The following is a 20,731-nucleotide window of genomic DNA, read 5'->3' on the forward strand; positions in this document are numbered from 1 at the left end:
GAACTATCCTATTCTGAACAGTTGGTTCAGTCTTTTTCTGGAAGGGATCACTCCAGTGATAGGAGGATGGGCTCATAGCTTCTGCCCTTTGTCTTCTCCTGATGTGAAATAATAGAGAAACAACCTTAAAATAATTTTCCTTAAAAGTCATTCCTATGATTGTGGTTAATTTTTTTAAGTATAATGATGGTATTGTGGTTATATTTTTTAAAGGATTCCAATCTTAGAGGTATCTAGTGAAGTATTTGTGGATTAGGGATATGATACCCAGGATCATATTCAAAATAGTTGAGGGGTGGGGAGTTATTATATTCTAATTAAAGTTTTTAAAAAATCATCCCTATGACATTGAGAGGAGCATGGAGAAAAGGTAAAAACATTGAATCTAATTTACAACAACTTTACACATTTAGGGGCGAAGCTCTAGTGATTAGCTTCCTTTAGTTATCCTGAAGCCAATGTCCTAAAGAAGGAATAATAGAGAAAAGCAAAGAAAGTAGACTCAAAAAATATTAGTGAGCACTTGTGGGCTTGTGTTAGATCTTTCCAAGAACACACAGAGAGCTGATGTTTAAGGAGAAAGCAAAGTACGTATAAAAGCCACTATTATTCCAAAGTAGAATAAGACATAGATAGAGAAAACAGATTGGTGGTTTTCAGAGGCGGGGGCTAGAGGGTAGACAAAATGGGTGAAGGTAGTCAAAAGGTATAGACTTCCAGTTATAAAATAGATAATTCCTGGGGAAATAATGTACAGCAAAGTGACTATAGTTAATAATACTGTATGGTATATTTGAAAGTTGCTAAGCGAGTAGATCTTAAAATTTCTCACCATAAGAAAACAAGAATTATAACCGTGTGTGGTGAGGGATGGGTGTTAACTAAACTTATTGTGGTGATCATTTCACAACATATGCAGATAGCAAACCATTACACCTGAAACTAATATAATTTTATGTCAATTATATCTCAATTTTTTTAAAAAAGAAAAAATCAAGTTGTACACCTTAAATATATACAATTTGTCAAAACAAAACAAAAAATGTAACAAAAACAAAGTAGAGTAAGACAATTGCAGAAAACCAAAGTGCTCTGTGGGTTGAAAGGAGGGAGAAGTCCCACCCATTTGAGAGCATCAGGAACGGCGACATAGAGGACAGAGCACTTGGGATGGGCCTTGGAGGAGAGGAAGGACAGAGCAGACAGGGGAGCAGCCACTCCTGGCAGCAGACAGCTCGGGCAGGACCACAGAGGAGTAATAAGCATCAGACATTTTTCAGAGAATACTTAGTGGGATGAAAAGAAACCTGGAAATATACATATGGAATCTTTGAGACCAGGCTGGAAAAGCTTACACTTATTACACAGGCATGAACGATATTTTAGCAAGGGCATAGTATTAGAAATAACATTGAGACACAGATGGAGAGAACAAAGGTATGGACACCAAGAGGGGAAAGTGGCGGGGGGGTGGGTGATGAATTGGGAGATTGGGATTGACATGTATACACTAATATGTGTAAAATGGATAACTAATAAGAACCGGCTGTATAAAAAAAAAATTAAATTAAATTAAAAAAGAAAAAAGAAATAGCAGAATATACATATTTCTTGTATTTTTTATATTCACAATGTTAATGTACAGCTTGATGCATTTTCACAAACTGAGCACACCCATGGGACCAGCACCCAGATGAAGAACTAGAACGCTAGCACCACTCCAGAAGCCAGGCACTCTCTCACAAGAGGGAAGCACTCTTCTGTCTTGGTTTGCCCCATTTTGAACGTTATATAAATGGAATCATGCAGTAGGCACTCTCTTATATCTGGCTTCTGTGCTTAACATTGTTTGTGAGATTCTTCTATATTTTGCATGAGTCATAAAACATTCATTCTTTTTGCTGTATATAGATTACGCTGGGTGACTCACCACAATTCATTTATTCATCCTATTCACTTATTTCAAATAGTGCTGCTTTAAGCATTTGAGTAGACATATGTATGCATTTTTGTTGGGTATGCATTTGGGAGTGAAATTGCTGAGTTCTGAGTTCAGCTTTAGTAGCTACTAAGAGGTTGCAGTTTAAGGCAAGTTATCAACTATAGAGGCCAAGTCAAAGTGATTAGAAAGGGGGAGATGTGTCATCTGGCTTTTCAGGTTAGAATGAACAAGAACCTAAATCAGAATAGTGGTCCTGGAAATACAAAGGATGGAAGAAATGGTAAATCTTCTAGGATTTATTTATTGGGGAAGAGGGAAGGGTCAGAGATATCTTTGAGGCGATGCCTTTAGTTGGAAAAGAGAAGTCAAGAGGAAGGTGGACCTCTGGAGGGCAGATGAGACGGATGTGGGCTGAGTGAAGACTGGGACGAGTGCACAGTCGCAAATGCAATGTGGGAGTTGTGATTAGGGCTTTACCATGAGGATTTGGAATAGACTTCAGAAATGCTAATCACTGAAGCAGCTGGTGTAGATAAAATCATGGAAGAAAGTAATGAAGAGAACGGCTGAGAGGGCAGTGAGGCCAAGGACTGAGGGTTTGGCCTCAGGAATCCTTGGTGACCTTCCAGGAAACAGTGTCCACAGAGCAGAGCATTTGGCTGGAGGAAAAGCAGAGACCGTAGTGAAAGGACAGGGAGGGCTGCATCTGGGGGTCACTGAGAGGGTAGGACTTTGGGAGGGGAGATATTTTTCTTAAGAGAAGGGACATTATCCCCAAAGATACAAGGATTCAATAAATTGTATCACTTATGATTTGTGATACTTGGGTACGTGTGTTTCTTTAGAGGAACATCATTTTGAGTTTGATAACTCGTATTTTAAAAGATAGTCCCATTAACTTCTACTTACAAGTCTGCACTTACAGTTTAATGCAAACACAACAGAAAGGGGGAACTATTCACTTCTTATTTTTAGTAGCTCTAGTTCTTAAAACCATACTGGCTCCAGCTGGTGATAAGCCATCTATTTAACAAGCTGCCCTCTCATTTTGCTAAGAGAAAGAGAAGTAAAAATGAAAACAGGTGGAGGCTTCCTGTTCCGCAGGTTACAATGCTGTCAGGGAAAGGAGCAGGCTTGGAGTCGGCTTTTACCTCTTCCCAAAGAAACATGATTGGGGATGAGAAGAAATGTGAAAACCACATACATGTAAGATAAAGCTTTTCCCCTTACTCTGTGCCAAGTCGAGATAAAGAGGGAAACTCAGGTGACTGACTTCTTTCATCCTGAAATGACTGATTTGACACAGCTATTCAGAACGCAGCCAAGAATCCAGAAAGAAACAAGCAAACAAGTAAACTATAGATGTCGCTCCATCTTTGCTGTAAGGCTCTGAGGAAGCATATTTACTCTCAAATGAGACCCTGTTCCAATAAGCAGGATAAGCTGGTTTGGCGGGGGGGTGGGGGGTGGGCTCAAAAAATTAAAAGCTGCCAATTATAGTATTTTATTTTTATCTTAGGGACCTTATAAATGACACAGTTGCTCATCTCTTTGGATGGGTTACTTAAAAGCTCAGAACCAAATTCGCATTCCACTTCTAACAAAACGGCAGAAACTTCTGGGATGCATTTTTGAGAGTACTAACTTCATCCCTGGCCCAGTCTCCTTGCTCTTACCCTTGCTTTTCTTCCTCTCATTGCTTAATTTCGTCTTATATATTTTAAGCTGCTGTGTAACCTTTATGAGTTGGAGAGTGTTTAAAGAAAAATGTCAGTACATAATAAACAACACATAAAAGTGGGAATAAAATGCACAGGCAACATGACAGCAAGAAGAAATGACTATGAAAAAGTAGTGTACAACAGAGGAAGGAAAATTATTTTAAAAAAACCCCACCAGATACATGAACTCAAAATGTTTATTGATTATTCTGGAGCTACTTAGTTTAAGGACAAGCAGTTTGTCACACATGTCAGGCTCCTCTGAGGAAATCTTTGTGTCACATCCCAAAATAGTTATTCATTTTCATAGTGATGAGTGAATCATCAAGAAGGGGCCTAGATTAAATACTGTGTGTTCTGTTTTAGAAGGAAGAAAACTATATATTTCACCTTTAAAATGAATTTTGTTTGTAAAAGTGCAAGAGAATCACCATCATTAAATAACATCAGAAAAGTTAAAATTTCTGTAATAGAGGCGCTTTTGAGTTTTTTGATCTCCAGCGAGTTCTATAGAACTCATATGTATCAATTTACAGAGCTGCTTCGAGAAGGAAAAAAATCTGACCTTCTGACTCTACAAGCCTAAGAAAAGCTCTTCCTCTAAAAAATCTGAACAAAAGATAGAGAAAACAAACCATCGATGTAGTTATAATCAGCCTTAAGAAAGCATATCAGCATACCACTAATCACATACTAAGTTCATTTGAAGTGAAGGGAAATTTCAGTTGGTGCTTCAGAGATGATTGTAGAGTTGGTATCAGGTTATATAAGGAAACACAGTTTTTGTTCAGCTTTATTGAGGTATAACTGACAGATAAAAGATATTTAAAGTATACATTGTGATGATTTATGTATACATTTTTAAAGGATGAGGACTCCTATCTAGTTAATTAACACATTCATCACCAAATATATGTATATATACATACACACACGTACAAATATGTAATTTCCTGAGGAACCTCCATACTATTTTTTCCATAGTGGCTGCACCAATTTACGTTCCCACCAACAGTGCACAAGGGTTCCCTTTTCTCTGCATCTACTGACATATCATCTCTAATCTTTTTGATGATAGCCATTCTAACAGGTGTGAGGTGATAGCCCCTTGTGGTTTTGATCTGCATTTCCCTAATAATTAGTGCTATTGAGCACATTTTCATGTACCTGTTGGTCATCTGTAGGTCTTCTTTAGAAAAATGTCTATTCAGATCCTCTGCCCAGTTTTTAATTGGATTTGGTGGCGGGGGGGCGGGTTGCTATTGACTTGTATGAGCTCTTTACAGATTTTGGATATTAGCCCTTTATCAGATAAATGATTTGCAAATATTTTCTCCCATTCAGTAGGTTGCCTTTTCATTTTGTTTCCTTTGCTGTGCAGAAGCTTTTTAGCTTGATGTAGTCCTAATTGCTTATTCACAATTTTTTTAACCTTCTAGGCAATAGCCTATTACAGGTCCCTTCTCCCCCGACCCCCAGAAAATAAGACACATTGTATCCTGCCGTCACTGGGTTTTGCTCTGTTTTGAACCAGGAGGACATGAGCTGCAAGGAGAAGCTGTACTTCGGCATGAACGAGTACAGTAAATCTCTTCAGTGGGGAATCACGAGCCCACTTCTGAGATGTGATGAGACTTTTGAAAAGATGGTGAACACACTCTTGGAGAGGTAAATAAGGACTTTCAACCTTTTCTTTAGCTGTACTTGCATGTCTGAAATAGCCAAATGTCTTTTGTGTCAGTGTCACAGGGAATTTTGGTGGAGCCCAGGCTGTGCAAATGACATGTGAAGGCAGAATAAAAATAGCCTTTCCTAAGATGACCTTTCACTCAGATGGGTTTTCTATGATCATCCAAGACCAACAAAGGAAACCAGTGACTCAGAGTGGGAGGTAGAACCACTCTCTGTGTTCTGAATTGTCTCCCAGGCAGGCTTCATTGTGCACTTGGGCACAGAGGGATTTGCTTATTAAAGACCATTCCTCTGAGGTCTGGCCTTCCCCACACTTTTACATTTTCCTCTCTTTTCTCCTCTGTCCACCACAGGCAAGTACCCTCAGTAAAAACAAAACTTTACTCTGAGAGATTTGGAGTGTAGACTGAAGAAAATTAAAGAACAAACAGATCATTTAAGTGAGTTCAGTTCTAAGTGGCCCTCCTCCATCCCCGACCTTGGGGTTAAGATTCATGACTCTCTGTCTCCTTTTTCTTCCCCAGTTCCAGGTCAGACTCTGGAAGAGCAAAGGGTTTTTCTGGGTTTTTTTCCTCCCTGATCTTGAATCATAGACTCAAAAATTAGGCAGAGGCATTAGAATTTAACGTAATAGGGAATTCCCTGACAGTCCAATTGTTAGGATTTGGAGCAATCACTGCTGTGGCCTGGGTTCAATCCCTGGTCAGGGAACTAAGATCCTGCAAGCTGTGAGGTGTGGCCAAAAAAAAAAAAGAATTTAGCCTACTAGAGGTCCCTCCCTGCCCTCCACTACAGTATTCTGTTTGATCATCCAGTGATGGGGGCAGTTGGGCACTATTTGATGAGGCACATTCTAATTTTTAGTAGCTCTAGTTCTTAAAACTGGCTCTAATTGATCACAAACCATCTATTTAACAAGCTGCCCTATAACTTTGCTAAGAAAAAAGAAAGAGAAATAAAGATGAGGACAGGGGGTTACATCCTACCCAGCAAGTTATAATGCAGTGTCAGGAAAAGAAGCAGGCTTGAGTAGGATTTTATATTTTTGCAGCTGTTGGATTTGAGAAGACTTAACTGACACTGAGACGTTAATCCTTTCACAGCACATGTGATCTTAGATTTCCAGAATCATCCCATGAGTCTCCCCTTTGTTTCCCACCCTTCTGTTCCGTCTGCCCTCTTGGAACCTATCTTTTCTTCCAGTAACATCACTCGAAGTTTTATAAGTCGTATTTTAATGGATGATCCCATCAACTCCTATACAACTTTCGTAATACTTACAAAACTACAGTTACGGGCTTCCCTGGTGGCGCAGTGGTTGAGAGTCCGCCTGCCAATGCAGGGGACATGGGTTCGTGCCCCAGTCCGGGAAGATCCCACATGCCGCGGAGCGGCTGGGCCCGTGAGCCATGGCCGCTGAGCCTGCGCATCTGGAGCCTGTGCTCTGCAACGAGAGAGGCCACACCAGTGAGAGGCCGGCGTACCGCAAAAAACCAATAACCAAAAACCAAAAAACTATGGTTACAGTTTAATACAAACAAAACAAACTAGGGAAACTATTCACTTCTAAATTCATAGCTCTTTCAGTGTGAAATTTAAATGCCTGTATGTCAGAGTTACTCTTTGATCTAACTCTGGCTTTCCTACATGGCCCAGCAAAGAGCATTAAGCCTTAAACTTGGATCATCTGTGCCCACTTCCTCTCGCCAAGTCACCCCGGGCTAATAATAGCTATGATTTATTGAACACTTGAAGGGATTGGCCCAGGACTGATTGAACTGAAGGATTTCTTTACTTTTCCCCAATCTACTAAATTCTTACCACGTAAGAAGACATTGTCAGAGACCTGAATAAAATCCACACTCTGTCTCTGACCAGTTGGATGATCTCGGGAAAGGAGCTGAATTTCTCCCAACCCTTAACTCATCCTCCTTCTATGAGAAGGTGGAGTGGTCAGAACCCAGGGAATCTGTGGTCCTTTCCAGCTCTAAGTACTTCAGAACCACACTAGTCATTTGATGACCCTAACTGGTATTTGCCCCTGGGTTTTTCTGTGTAAGGCTGGTGACGACTGTTTCACTTTAAATAGAATTATAAAGTGGAGCAAAGGTGAAATCCCCCACTGGCCTACCCAGCTGCTAGGCGGCTGCATGTGCTACCAGCTGGCATCCAGAAGGGAAGTTCAGATCCGCCATTGTTTTGCAGGCTCCACGAGAGGCTTGGCCAAGCTCGGGTCCAGGGCCTTGCTTTGCCCATGCCTACTTTCTTGATATCTGCAAGCACCTCTTCATGCCTGCAAGTGGGTCCTCTTTGCCCATTTGTATTCATTCTGTCAGCAGGCTTGGCTTTCTGAGGAATAGCGCATTAATGAGAGGTTTATTTTCTGCCTGCTCTGTAATCGTAAAAACTGCCAGTTTGGCAGTCCAGTGAAGGGTGGAGGGAGGGGAATGTTGAGGTGAGTCAAGGACACCCCCTACTATTTGCTGGGCACCCTCCACCGAGCAGGGGCTCAGGTGGATAGGAGGCCACACCACTAGGGGGTGCTATTTCTCCAGCCAGCTCCAAGTTTTCTCCATCTTTATGGGAAGATATTGTTATTGCTACAAAGGAGCTGACCTCAAATTAGCAATAATAATTACTCTTTTTACTCCTGATACTCCACAGACATTACATTAGTGTCTCAATTTCCTTAACTGTAATCTTAAGTATAAGAGAAATAAGCTAACAAGCATTCTAACCCCAAGCCACCAGCAAGAGGTTAGGATCTAGGGATGATCCATTATGGCTCTGTTGAAAATATGAACAGACCAGTGCTTCTAAAAGTGCAATGTGATTGTATAAAATAGATAACTAATAAGAACCTGTTGTATAGCACAGGGAACTCTACTTCGCCACACAGTGGAAACTAACACAAAACTATACCCCCCCACAAAAAAATGCAATGTAATACAAATCACCTGGGGACCTTGTCCAGCCTGATTCTGATTCAGTACATGTGTGGTGGGAGGATTTGGCGTTTCTAACAAGCTCCCAGGTGGTGCTGCTGTTGGGTGATGCTGCTGGTCCAGAGACCGCACGGGAAGAAGCTCAGGTCACTAGACTGTCCCTAAACCTTGTGAACTTGCTGTACCTATCCCAGCAGGATCTGTGAGCTCACCTTTTCCTTCTAGTGATGGGGGCTTCAAGGTCATTCTAGAGCTTAAGCCCCACTCCTGTCACGAACCCCTTCCCGCCATGCTTAGTCTGCATTCCTACAGCACAGACCTCGCTGTCCCAGTGGGCCCCACACCCAGATGCTAGCTCCCTGTGTTCTGTTGAAGGTACCCCAGGCTGCACAGCATGGTCGTCCGCTGCTACCTCCTCATCCAGCAGTACTCGGAGGCTCTGATGGCTCTCACCACCATGGCGTCCCTCCGAGACCACAGCACGCCGGAAACACTCAGCATCGTGGATGACCTCCTCAGCTGCCCAGGAAAAAACAAAAGTGGGAGGGGACACATGCTCATTCTCAGGGTGCCCTCCGTGCAGCTGGCGATGCTGGCCAAGGAGCGGCTGCAGGAGGTGCGCGACAAGCTGGGGCTGCAGTACCGCTTCGAGATCATCCTCGGGAACCCCGCCTCTGAACTCAGTGTCGCAGCCCACTTTGTGGCGCGATTAAAGGTTAGCAACGGACAGACGTTTGTTCTGTTTTCTAGGACTCCCGTGTAGGTGGCTCAGAGGCCTGAGTTTGATAGAGTTTTGCACATGTGTCGGTGTGATCTTCGTGACCATGTTAAGGCTAAACTAAGGGACGTGTCCACTTTTCTAGTTTAATAAGATTCTGTCCGGCCCCCCTTTTAGCACATGCATGCAGTTGGTCTTCCATGCTCTCCAACTGCAGGTGCAAAAATGCGATGACCCAATTTCACCCCATGTTTATTGACCTTGTTCGAGATGCATCTAGCCCACGGCCATCTGTTTTCTCAGAAAAAAAGGTAAGTTGTTCTCTCGGACCTCCGTGGGGCACGCCTTTAAGTATCATCCGTTCACTGAATCTTTTCTGTCCGTGTAGCCTATCTGTCTGCTCAGAGTGGGTAAAGTATCCTGTTTCATCTTCAGTGCTCATAGAGAACTACTCCGCACCCTCGTGCATGTGGATTCCCCAACTGTTTGCTGTTTCTTTGTATTTGCTTTGGCCTCAAGGCGTGGTCTGGGCTGAGATTCAGCCGAGCCTCCTGCGGAGAGATTTGTGCATGGCTAAGCGCCGCCCATCCTCCACCCCCGCCCCGCCCCCCTGCACGGCCAGGGACGCACTGCTTTTCCTGAACCCCTCCTGTCAGGCATGGCGGGCGGGGGATAATTTCTTAATCAATTAACCTAAATCTCTACCTCATGCCCTGCTCAGACTTTTCTGGGGACTTTTATAATCCAATGTGTCCCAGACATTTGACAGCATTTCATAAAATCCTGCGTACACATAGATATGGTACTAAGCTAGGTACTATGTGTCTGGGGTAGACCGACATGGTTTCTGCACCTTGCACACCAAACACTGAGCTAAACTGGGTGAAGAAAAACCTAGTTTGACATAAATTGTATGAAAAGAAAGCACGTAGTCTTAGGGGATTTGCATTCCGACCTTGGGCTGCAAAATGAGAGTGTTGGACTGCATGATCTCTAAGAGCTCTAATTCGAGGATTATTATTTAGTGTTCATAAAGCATTTTGCAAATGTAAGCCTTTGTATTGTATTCTATTACCTAACAAAATGTCTTGCATTAGCTTGATAGGTAGCTGGAACAAATAAATCTGTCTAAAAATAGAAGCTCCTCTATTTAGTGGAAGTTGTAACATTTACGTTTCACATATGGATATATAGATATAATGCTCACAATATTAATTTAGAGTCATAGACCACATTACAGCAGAATTCCTGGGATAACTAACAAATGAGAGTCCTGAAATTCTTCTTACGGTATAATTCATAGAGGCATAGGTTGTGGGACAATCTGAATAATGCTAATGATGAGGAATCTGCAAAAGCAGATTATCAGCACTGCTCTGTGAAGTCTCACACACCTACTGCAGGGAGATGGTCTAACAGGATGTGAGGCTGCAGGGACTTCTCTGGGTCTCCACTGACCCTGACCAAGTGCAGCTACTTACAGAGTCTTAGGTCATTTGTTCGGACCCTTCAGGAATGCCAATCACTAAGTCGGTATAACTCAGCAGTCCTAAATAATATGCCCCTCTGGGCCATTGTTTGAAAACTGCAGTCAAGACCTGAGCTTCCTAGCCTGGCTGCTAGCACATCAGAATCACCTGCAGGGCTTCCAAAGGGCTGCTGGGAGTGTGCGCCATACACGAAGGGGGTCTCAAGTAATTACTTCTCAAAGCAGTTATATCTCAATTCTCATGAGTCACTGCCAGGCACCAGCCACACAAAAGAGATTTCCATATGCTCAAAACCTCTCGATCACATCAATCCATCCTTTTTATATTCTCTATTTGTGTGGAAGTGAAAATTCGAAATCCCTTTGGAATGTTCACATCCTAAGAAAGACGACCACTTGCCAGGTGGTCTCTGTTTCACCTGTTTATTTCTTTTTTAAAAATTTTGTTTGTTTATTGGCTTGTATTTCTACCCCCATAGCCTGAAATTTCTATGAGGACTTTTCCTCTCAATATGAATAGCACCCAATGAAGTTTCAGGGCACAAAAGAGGCACATGTAAAAATTTGTTAAATTAATTAACCATTGTAGCATTCTTTGACTCTCATTCACTCTTCTTCTTTTTCACCTGTTTATTTCTAAATTACCAACTTTACCACTGACGAGATAGCAGCAGTGTGCCTTTCATCTCTAACGCTGGGTAAAATCCAATGCCTCTTTTTCCATTAGATGGTCTTATTTTTGTGCTTACCTCTAATTATCCTTTAGAAATCGTGGTTAACTTATAAGTGATAACAAGTACTTTGGAAGGATACAAGGTTTATATCTAAATAAATCAGTTCATCCAGAAGGCCTGTGAAGCTTTCATTAGGTTTCCTTGGCCTTGAACCCCATATTATCCCTGAAGTCAATGCTCGCCTAGTCTTTTGTGTTGTCTTAACTGCCTCTGCAGGAAAATCATCCTGAGGGCATGACAGATCCATAGGAGAATGGCAGCCATCAATCATCAGAAGTAACAATGTGACAGAAAAGCATTTTATAGGGGGTTTAGCTAGCTCTGCTTGGTCAAGAGTAAAAGTGGAATTTGTTTAATCATCTTTTGAAAATAAATCTCCTTATAAAACATAATATCTGTTATCCCATCATTATAACCCAACCTCATTCTTGATAGAACGATGAAATATATTCGAGGAGACCCCAGTGTCAGGGATATCATAAATCCAATGTGAAGGCTTATGAGTAAAACGATTCCTATTTGCAGAATTATTTGCTTTGAATTAGGTAATGTTCTGGTTCCCTTTGACATGAAAATATATGGAAAACTGAATTGGGGGGAGAAACTTTCTTGTAATATCTTAAAAAATATTTTGACAGATTAATTTTCTAAGACATAGAAAGTCTCTCAAACTTGTAAACAGTTACGTAGACCCACTGAGTTCTCTGTGGCAAACATATGATAACAGATTGGGCAACAGGATTCAGGTTGGTTCTTCCAATTTTACAAGTTATATGCATTTTACTTGCAGTAATCGTGGGTATATTTAATTCCAAAGACTGGTTTTCCTAGACATCAACAAATCAGTAAACAAACTCTGTTATATCATATCATATCTTGCCTGATATATTTCTTTTTATCCCATTCTGATTTTAGCAAAGGAAGTACCAGTCTATTTTAAAATAAAATTGTATGCATTACTTAATACCTCACTTCTTAGTCCTTGTTCCCAAAAGCATTATCTGAAATGCCAGTTCATTTCTTATAACTCCTGCTAGAAAGCCGATATAAAGCACAGTTAGATCTACACACTTCATAAAAAGTAGTAGAAACCACCTTCTCTACTTAAGAGATGGTTTATTTTCTCTCTGCTCTAAAACAGACAGAAAAGTCTATAAGATCTTTTCACTTTTGAACATCTTTCAAGTTGGGATTTTCTTCCTCTTGATATATTCATGTTTTCAGATTGATGTTCCATTTATTAAAGATATTCGTGTGTGTATATGGGTTTATATATATGAGAAGTTGACTACGTGTGAGGAGTTTTGTTGAGATTCTTTTATTAGTCATTTACAACTGAAATGGTCTTTTTCAGTCAATCAGTCTGAAGAGTCTGTCCATTATATGAAGGAAGTGTACTTAAGAGCCTTGAGTCAACTAGTTTAACTAGGATTTCTGTAAGGTTTGCACCATCGGTGGAATATTTCATATTGTATGTTTCTTTGACCTGTGTGGCTAATGTATGATATAAGCCAAGATCTCCTGTTTTATCCTACTGCGATAAAACGAAAGGCTACATTCTTCTAGAGTGCTGTGTGCATGTCTTTTAGTAGTAATTAAAATATATGTACACACACAAACACACTTACTGGAAGTCATTTGGAACCACAGATGTGTATAAAGCCTGGCTGTAGAAACCTTTAAGAAGGTGGGAACTTAAATGAAGGGTTTTAATTTTATTGTGTGGGTTCCTTTCTACAGACTTGGAGAGGAAATGAAGCAGAAGAGTGGACCCCTCGGACGTACCAAGATCTAGAAGGTCTGCCTTGTATTGTGATATTAACTGGCAAAGATCCCCTTGGAGAAACCTTTCCCAGGTACAATGTGAATTGTTAGTTTTTATTTTCCATTAGTTACCCACCTGAGCTGGTGGTGAAAACTTGGCTGACGGTCACCCATTTCATTCACTTGGCAAGTGAGAAGAGCATTGTTTTATTCGGGGATATGAGAAACTTAGCCTTCCTTGAGTCTTTCTTTGGACTTTCCAGAGACAGCCCAGCAATCTGGGGAATGGGAGATAGCCACAGATGAGAAGTGTTTATGCATCGAAGCAGGGCAGCCAGAGGGGCAGGGAGGAAAAGCACTGCCCCCAGTGAGGAGCTCTGGGGATGAAGTGTCTGCTAGTCTGCTGTTCCCTCAGGGACCCAGGGCCTGTAGGTTGGAAGGCAACAGCACCAATAATCACAGCCCTCACTGAACGCTTACCGTGTGTCAGGCATCGTGTTAAATGCCTTACCCTTGTCATGCCATTCATTCCTTTCAGTAACTGGGTCAGCTGGACACAGTTACTCTATTTTATATGTGGAGAAAATGAAGTGAGTAGCCCGAGGTCCTAAGCTAGGAGGTGGCAGAGCTGAGGTGCACATCAGGCATTACCTGGCACCGAAGCTCACGATTTTGACTGCTGCGCTGCGCCCAGACACCCAGACACACATAGACATGGCATGCCTCACCAAAGACAGACTCGCCAAAGATATCCTTACTTTCGTGCAGGTCTTTGAAGTACTGTGACCTCCGGTTAATTGATTCAAGCTATTTAACTCGCACGGCCTTGGAGCAGGAGGTGGGTCTGGCGTGCTGCTACGTCTCAAAAGAGGTCATCCGGGGGCCCACTGCTGCCCTGGACCTTAGTGGCAAGGAGCAAGAGAGAGCCGCCGTCGGCGAGAACGGTGCCGAGGAGCTGCTCATGGACCTGGAGAGGCCCCAGAGCAACAGCAGTGCCGTCACTGGAACCTCAGGTCAGTACTTTCTCTTTCGAGGGATCAGAGGCAGGAGGGAGGAGGGGGGTAGGAGTATGGAAGGCAGAGGCATCTGCTGACTCCCATCAAGGCTTTCAGAGCCTTGGGTGACTCAGGCATCCTGTCCAGACCTTGGTTCTCCGGGAGAGATACTTGGAAAACATGACTCTCGAGCAGCCACAAGATACGTTCCTGGGGAAGCATTTAATGAAGAGCTTGCTGCTAAGCTAAATAATACAGAAAATAAATGTCATCAACCCCAGCTGCCACCATTTTCCCTAGTCTCTCTCACCCTAATCATCTCATAGATATTATGCATCTGCTATTTGCACAAAGGCCTTCTTTTCCTTCCAGATCCTGAAGCTGTAAGTTTTTGCTAATTGGCCTAGTATCTGGCACAAAGTATTTGTTTGAATGAATGAATGAATGAGTGACTTTTCTAAGTACTTAATGGCAAAGTGTTTGTATACTGAAGGCTACTCTGGGACCGTGGGTTGGCTGGGACGATCCAGTCTGCAGCCTGCCAGCCACTCTCTTACTGTGTTACTGTGTGGTTGATGGCAGTGCTTGGCATCAGTTTTCTTCTGATAAATAGTATTAAGCAAATACAGCACTATTTCCATTTTTTTTCTGACTGTGAAAGTTATAATAAAGCTTTATATAGAAAACTTGGAGAATGTAATGAAGTATAGAGAAGAGGTAAAAAATGAAAACTCCACAGCAGAGGGAACCACCATTTGTGTTCCTTCTCCCCCGTGCTTCCCTTCTCTCATCTCCATGACACACACACGCAAACACACACACACAATTTCATGGCCAAAAGCAGCACCAGTCTTTCTATTCACTGTCAGCTGCTGTCGGATAGGCTCCCTATGAGAACTGAAAGGCAGGTATCTGTGGGGTTTTCTGACTTTCTGTGGTGCCCCTCAGCCTGGAAGAGCATGGGGACTGTCCTTTGGGGTCTGCCCAGCTGCTCCCCTCAGTCAGGGGTCAGGGCTGTACCTCCCCCACCCCATCACTACAGGCTCCCCAGTTCTGCCTCTGCGACCAGGTCAGAATAAAGGGGAGAGGTTGGGAGGAGTGTAAAGGGTAATAGAGGGGAGGGGGACTATCACATCTAGAAGCTTTTGGATACCAGCATCAGTGACCGAGAGGCAAGGAAGGTAGGGGTGGCGATGGTGATGAGTGTTGGACTTCCTTCCTGTGGCTCTTTAATCAGCCCCACAAGCCCCACTATTCTGGCCTTGTTCTGATTAACTCACACAAAGGTAATGATTTGCCTTCTGCTTTTAGAGTTTTCTCCGCTTTCAGGATATACGTGCTGCACACACACACACACACACACACACACACACACACACACACACCCCGCCGGCCTCGGGGTGACTCTGAGGGTCCTCAGGGGGGCTCACTGCCCAAGGTGTGCAGGCCTGTGGACTCCAGGGCCGATGAACGGAGAGGAAAGCCCTCACACAAAAGTCAGATGAGCAGTGGAGTGCCGGTGTCACGAGCCTCTGGTTACTGGCTATTCATCTAGGATCTCCCAAGGTCGGGATATGACCCCCAGGCCTGGGAAGCACCGGTCTGAGCCAGAGAGGGCCTGCAATCTTGAGTGTAATGAGCTTCTGGTTTGTCCTCAAGCCAAAGAGGGGCTGATGGACTAGAGGGGAAAACACGTTTGAAGTGAATTGGCTGCAGGTGCAGGGATCTCTGGGCACAAGCAGCATCTCGCTGGGAGGAGATAAAGCTCTCCCTTCCCACGGAGCCGCTTCCCACACTGGTCTGGGCGTCCATGGAAGGGGCTGCACGCTGGGGAGGTATCCAGAGCCAGAAGTATGGGGCCCTGGGACCCCCAGAAGGAGGCGAGTGGCACTGGGGCAGGACTTGGATGTCAGCCTGTGTCGGTCAGGGTCCTGGAATGAATCAAAAGGCTTATCCAAACGAGGTAACCTGAGGAGAGTTTAATATGCCGGCAGGATGCAGCAGGAGATGGCGTGGTCAACCCCAGGGCGCCCGGACCACCACGCGGCCTGAAGACGCCAGGGAGCGGGTGGGGGGATGGGCAGACATGGGCCCCGGAGGAAGCCGGGGCGTGGCGGGGGGAGTACAGATTTCCTGTGGCGTCTCCACTGGCCGACCCCACGCAGGATTGGGGGAGGGGGGCAGGACGCTCTGTAGTCCGCGCACCGCCGGGCCCCCCGGCCTCCAGGCCGGTCCCCCTGGTAGGGGCGGCGGTGACAGAGCGGGCGCGCGGCGGGCTGTTGTCCGTCCTCTTTCAGGCTCCATCATGGAGAACGGGGTGAGCTCGTCCAGCACCGCCGACAAGTCCCAGAAGCAGCCCCTGACCCCCAGCTTCCGGAGCCCGGCCAACAGCGTGGGACTGGACGAAGGGGTCTCGGCGGGCCTGGCGGGAGTCGGAGAGACCCTGAAGCAGGAGTGTGACTCCCTGGGCCCCCAGATGGCGAGCAGCACCACCTCCAAGCCGTCGTCGTTCTCATCGGGGCCCGGGGCGCCGCGGTGGCCGGGACAGCCGGGGCCGGGCTTCCGGGGCGCGCACGCCGCGCTGCCCCCGGTCGTGATCCTGTCCAAGGCGGCCTACAGCCTCCTGGGCTCGCGGCGGGGCGGCAAGCTGCCGGCGTCCGCGGCCCTGCTGCCGCACCCCGACGTGGCCTGGGCCAGCCCCCTGCGGCCGCTGCTGCCCGGGCACGCGAGCGCCGAGGAGCAGTCCCTCTACTACCGCCGCTGGACCGCGGCGCGGCCGCACCACGCCGACCACGGCAACCAGGCCGACCCCGCCTCGGGCGCGCGGCCCTGCCATCCCCGCCGCCTGCTGCTGACCGGGCCCCCGCAGGTAGGGAAGGGGACGGGGGTCTTGGGGGCTCTGGAGGAAGGGCCAGAGAGGGGGTCTCCTGTTGGGGTCCGGTGGTTGGGGCACGGAGGCCCCCCACTCCTGCAGGGAGACGCGGAAGAGCTCACGTGTGAAATCTCTTTTCTCTTTTCCACCCCTCCTCCCTAAACCTCTCTTCACCAGGTGGGGAAGACTGGCTCCTACTTGCAGTTCCTGAGGATCCTCTTCCGTATGCTTATCAGGCTCCTGGAGGTGGACGTGTACGACGAGGCAGAGATCAACACCGGTGAGTTCCGAGCCGGCAGCGTGGGTATTAACACCACAGCCGGAGCTTCCCGCGTCCTCCTGGAGGTATACATGCGCCCATGGGCAGGGTTCTTGAGAGATTAAAGGTCGTGAGCCAGCAAAGAGTTGTAAGCAAGCTGTGGCCGCGTTGAGCTCCCTGAGGTCGGGGTGGGTCTTCCCCTCTTTTCGACCCCCGATCCCCTCTGTGTCCTGTGCGACGCTGGGCAAAGAGACATCTCGTAAAGTCCTGTCAGGTGGGTTCACTGCTCAGATGGTCAAACTGTCCAGGTTTAAAATTCTAGTGCGGTGGTCTGCTGCTTAAGGGTCCAGGGCATGTTTTATACTCTGCATAACCAGGCCTTTGTTGGTTCGTCAGAGTAGACGTTATGTTTTGCCTGCTGGCTCCGAGAGAAGGTGTGTGGGTTGCTACGACGAAAGGAAAACTTGCAGGAGCAGAACAGAACCCTGGTGCTGTAAACAACCCCTTGGCACTGGCAGTAAGATGCAGGGGCTGGTGCTTGACAGACGAGCCTGTGCCTCCTGCCCGGCTTCTTGGCCCTTCCACCCCGGCTGTCACCTGTGAAGGAGGCAGTTCTGCTCTGCAGCCTGTCCAGCAAGGCCAGAAAGGGGGCATGAGCAGGGGTCAGCCAGCATTAGCTCTGCAGCCGGGGGAGTGTGGCTTCAAACTATGGCTTCACATCTCAGAACAGAATGACCGTGTGCTGGAAGAAACAGGGAGGGGTAGGGGCAGGAGAGAGAAGTGGTAGTTCTTCCCCAGCCCCTCAAAGATGAGTCCAGAAAAGGGAAAGGCCTTGTCATCTTCCATCAGATTAGCCCTTGGTGACCTCCCCTCACTTGCTTTTCCTGAATAGTTGGATCTGTTCTGTGACCAGCCCAAGGGACTAGTTTAGTTCAGAACAAGACTAGGTAAAATCAGCCATATTTAATCATTTTACTATGGCTTTTGGCTCTATTTCCATCCTCACCAGTTCACATCCATGATTCCAGACACAGACACAATTCCATCTTCCTATCCACATCTTGTTTCTGTCCCCAGCTGAGCTGTACCAGGCCCCCAGGCCCACCACAGAGGGGATTGAAACACCCTGAGCTGCATGGAGCGGACTGGGCCCCAGGTGCAAGGGCAGAGCCAAGCAGACAGGAATGAGGGCCGTCATCCGCTGACTTTCCCCCAGGCTCCTTGGCGCTGCAGGAGAGTGATGCCTTTACTTTTCGCCTCAAATCCTGCTACAGGGCCTACAGCCGTGAGAGTCAAACCTGGCCTTTGTAACGAGAAGCACTGTTAGTTTGGCTTTATTCCTTCACCCACACTTTAGTGCAGGTGAATGCAGTGGTGCTCTGGAGAGGCACAAGGATGCCTTTTTTAAAAACTAGAATAAGCTTTAACTTTTAAATAAAATGCATACTTTTAAAATAAAACTTAAAACTTAAAAAAATAACTTTTTAATAAGTTTATTTTTATTTTTGGCTGCATTGGGTCTTTGTTGCGGTATGTGGGCTTCTCATGGCGGTGGCTTCTCTTGTGGAACATGGGCTCTAGGTGCACGGGCTTCAGTAGTTGTGGCACTCGAGCTCAGTAGTTGTGGCACCCAGGCTTAGTTGCTCCACAGCATGTGGGATCTTCCCGGACCAGGGCCTAAACCCGTGTCCCCTGCATTGGCAGGCGGATTCTTAATCACTGTGCCACCAGGGAAGCCCCTAAAAAAATAACTTTTAAATAAAATGCTCAGGGATATAAAAATAAGCAGTATTGTGTTTAAAAGCTAATAGCTGTAATTCTAGTCTTTAGGCCTTTTTTGTTGGAATTTTTTTCTTCGTTTCTTCCTTTGAACGTTGTCTTCAGCTTGATCTTATAGTTTTTAGTATTAATAACAAATATTTATTGGACACCCACCATGTGCCTGCCGCTGTCTTAGCACTTTCAATATGCCATCTGGAATCTTTACAACAATCAGGGGACCCTGAGAGGTGAAGGTGCCTGCAGGTGTGAAGTCACAAGTGGTGGGGCCTGGACTCAAACCCAGGGCCCCAGGCTGTCAACCTGGACTGCATGTCAGAACCACTTAAGGAGCTTTAAACACTACTATAGGTGCCTGAGTGATGAAGGAGGTTCTGGGCAGTGTGGACTGAGCACAGGGATTTTACAAGCTCTGGATGATTCGTAATAAGCAGCAGACACTGAATCTTGCTTGGTGTGTCCCTGAAATCTCTTCAGTATCAACGTCTTAAAACCCCACAACTAAAACTCTAAGACAGAATTCAGATCATCCAAAATTAAATAAGATTTTAAGGCAATTCAGGGGGGGCTGGGGTGGGAGACCAGTTGATCTCCTAGTTGTGGAAGTGTGTGGAGTGGGTGTGCAGAGGCTAATGATGGGGACCAGTGAGGACAAGCATCTCTTCCGGCGGGGGTATGAAGGGACAGTCTGCTTCCCTCTACCCTGGACACGGGAGCTCATTTTTCAGAAAGGCCTTTGTCCACCCACCTGGGCGGACAACATACATACATACAACCTTCCATCCCTGACACTTGAGAGAGAGGGAGGGAGGCCAGTCGGTCTGGTCTGCCTGCTCTGTGCACTTTCTTTCTTCTTGGCCTAGATCACAGCGAAAGCAGTGAAGTGAGCCAGTCAGAGGGAGAGCCCTGGCCTGACATCGAGAGCTTCAGTAAAATGCCCTTTGACGTCAGTGTGCATGACCCCAAGTACAGTTTGATGAGCCTGGTATACACTGAAAAGCTGGCAGGGGTCAAACAAGGTCAGTGCAAGTGGAGGCTAAAGGTCAAGTGTTCACCTAAATGAAGGCAAGAGGCCTGGGGCAGTTTAATCTTTGAGAGTGGCTTCATTCATTCTCCTCTGCTTTTCTCTCGTTTTACACACATACATGTCACCTTTTCATTTTCATAGCTGCCTCTCAGGGCATAAGTTACAGAATCCTGGGAAAAGCCCTTCTGGGGAGTGGGGGACTTTCTTCCCAAGCATAGGGGCTTCAGGCACATCACGGGACGGTCTCTTGCCCCTTTATACACAGAAGCAATAAAGGAATCCAAAGTTGAGGAGCCCCGGAAACGAGAAGCCGTGTCCATGATGCTGACCAAGTACGCGGCCTACAACACCTTCCACCACTGCGAGCAGTGCCACCAGTACATGGACTTCACCTCTGCCTCCCAGGTGCAGCCCCTTTGCCCTTGCCTGTTACCCAATGTGGATCTTGTATGTAAGAGAGGAAAAGTCCCAGTTTCAAGCCCTAGACAGAGGATGGCTTATATATGAGATGGAGCCACTCATTTGTGAGCAAAATGCTTGAAGCAATTGATTGAGATGATTTGGGGTTTATTAATAAAGGATTATGGGTGGGGGACGGTGGGTGAAAGAAACTGAGTTTGTGTCTTAAGTCACTTCGTCAAAATGGTTACATGTGTCATGTTGAGATTAGAAAGTAGCTGAGGTGTGCTATCTGTGATCCTGAAAAAGCTAGATATTACAGTATGTTTGGCAAAAGGGTTTTTTCCCTCCTTTGGGTGGTTGTTGAAAATGGTGCTATATCTACAAATTTGTAG

The 20,731-nt window shown here is 45.7% G+C and overlaps 1 protein-coding gene across 5 annotated transcripts in view; it reads left to right on the forward strand.

Annotated features, from left to right (window-relative positions):
- The window catches only part of GREB1L (GREB1 like retinoic acid receptor coactivator), a 260,458-nt gene that overhangs the window by 227,409 nt on the left and 12,318 nt on the right, over positions 1–20,731 (forward strand). For all 5 annotated transcript variants that reach the window (XM_033837607.2, XM_033837608.2, XM_073790574.1 and 2 more), the window contains 8 exons: positions 5,198–5,331; positions 8,676–9,015; positions 12,982–13,097; positions 13,774–14,018; positions 16,298–16,869; positions 17,050–17,152; positions 19,774–19,929; positions 20,203–20,342. In XM_033837607.2, the coding sequence (XP_033693498.1) occupies positions 5,198–5,331; positions 8,676–9,015; positions 12,982–13,097; positions 13,774–14,018; positions 16,298–16,869; positions 17,050–17,152; positions 19,774–19,929; positions 20,203–20,342 (1,806 nt within the window). The remainder of the gene's footprint in view (positions 1–5,197; positions 5,332–8,675; positions 9,016–12,981; positions 13,098–13,773; positions 14,019–16,297; positions 16,870–17,049; positions 17,153–19,773; positions 19,930–20,202; positions 20,343–20,731) is intronic.

The sequence above is a fragment of the Tursiops truncatus genome, chromosome 13 (assembly GCF_011762595.2).
Source record: "Tursiops truncatus isolate mTurTru1 chromosome 13, mTurTru1.mat.Y, whole genome shotgun sequence".
In the NCBI taxonomy this organism is placed as follows: domain Eukaryota; kingdom Metazoa; phylum Chordata; class Mammalia; order Artiodactyla; family Delphinidae; genus Tursiops; species Tursiops truncatus.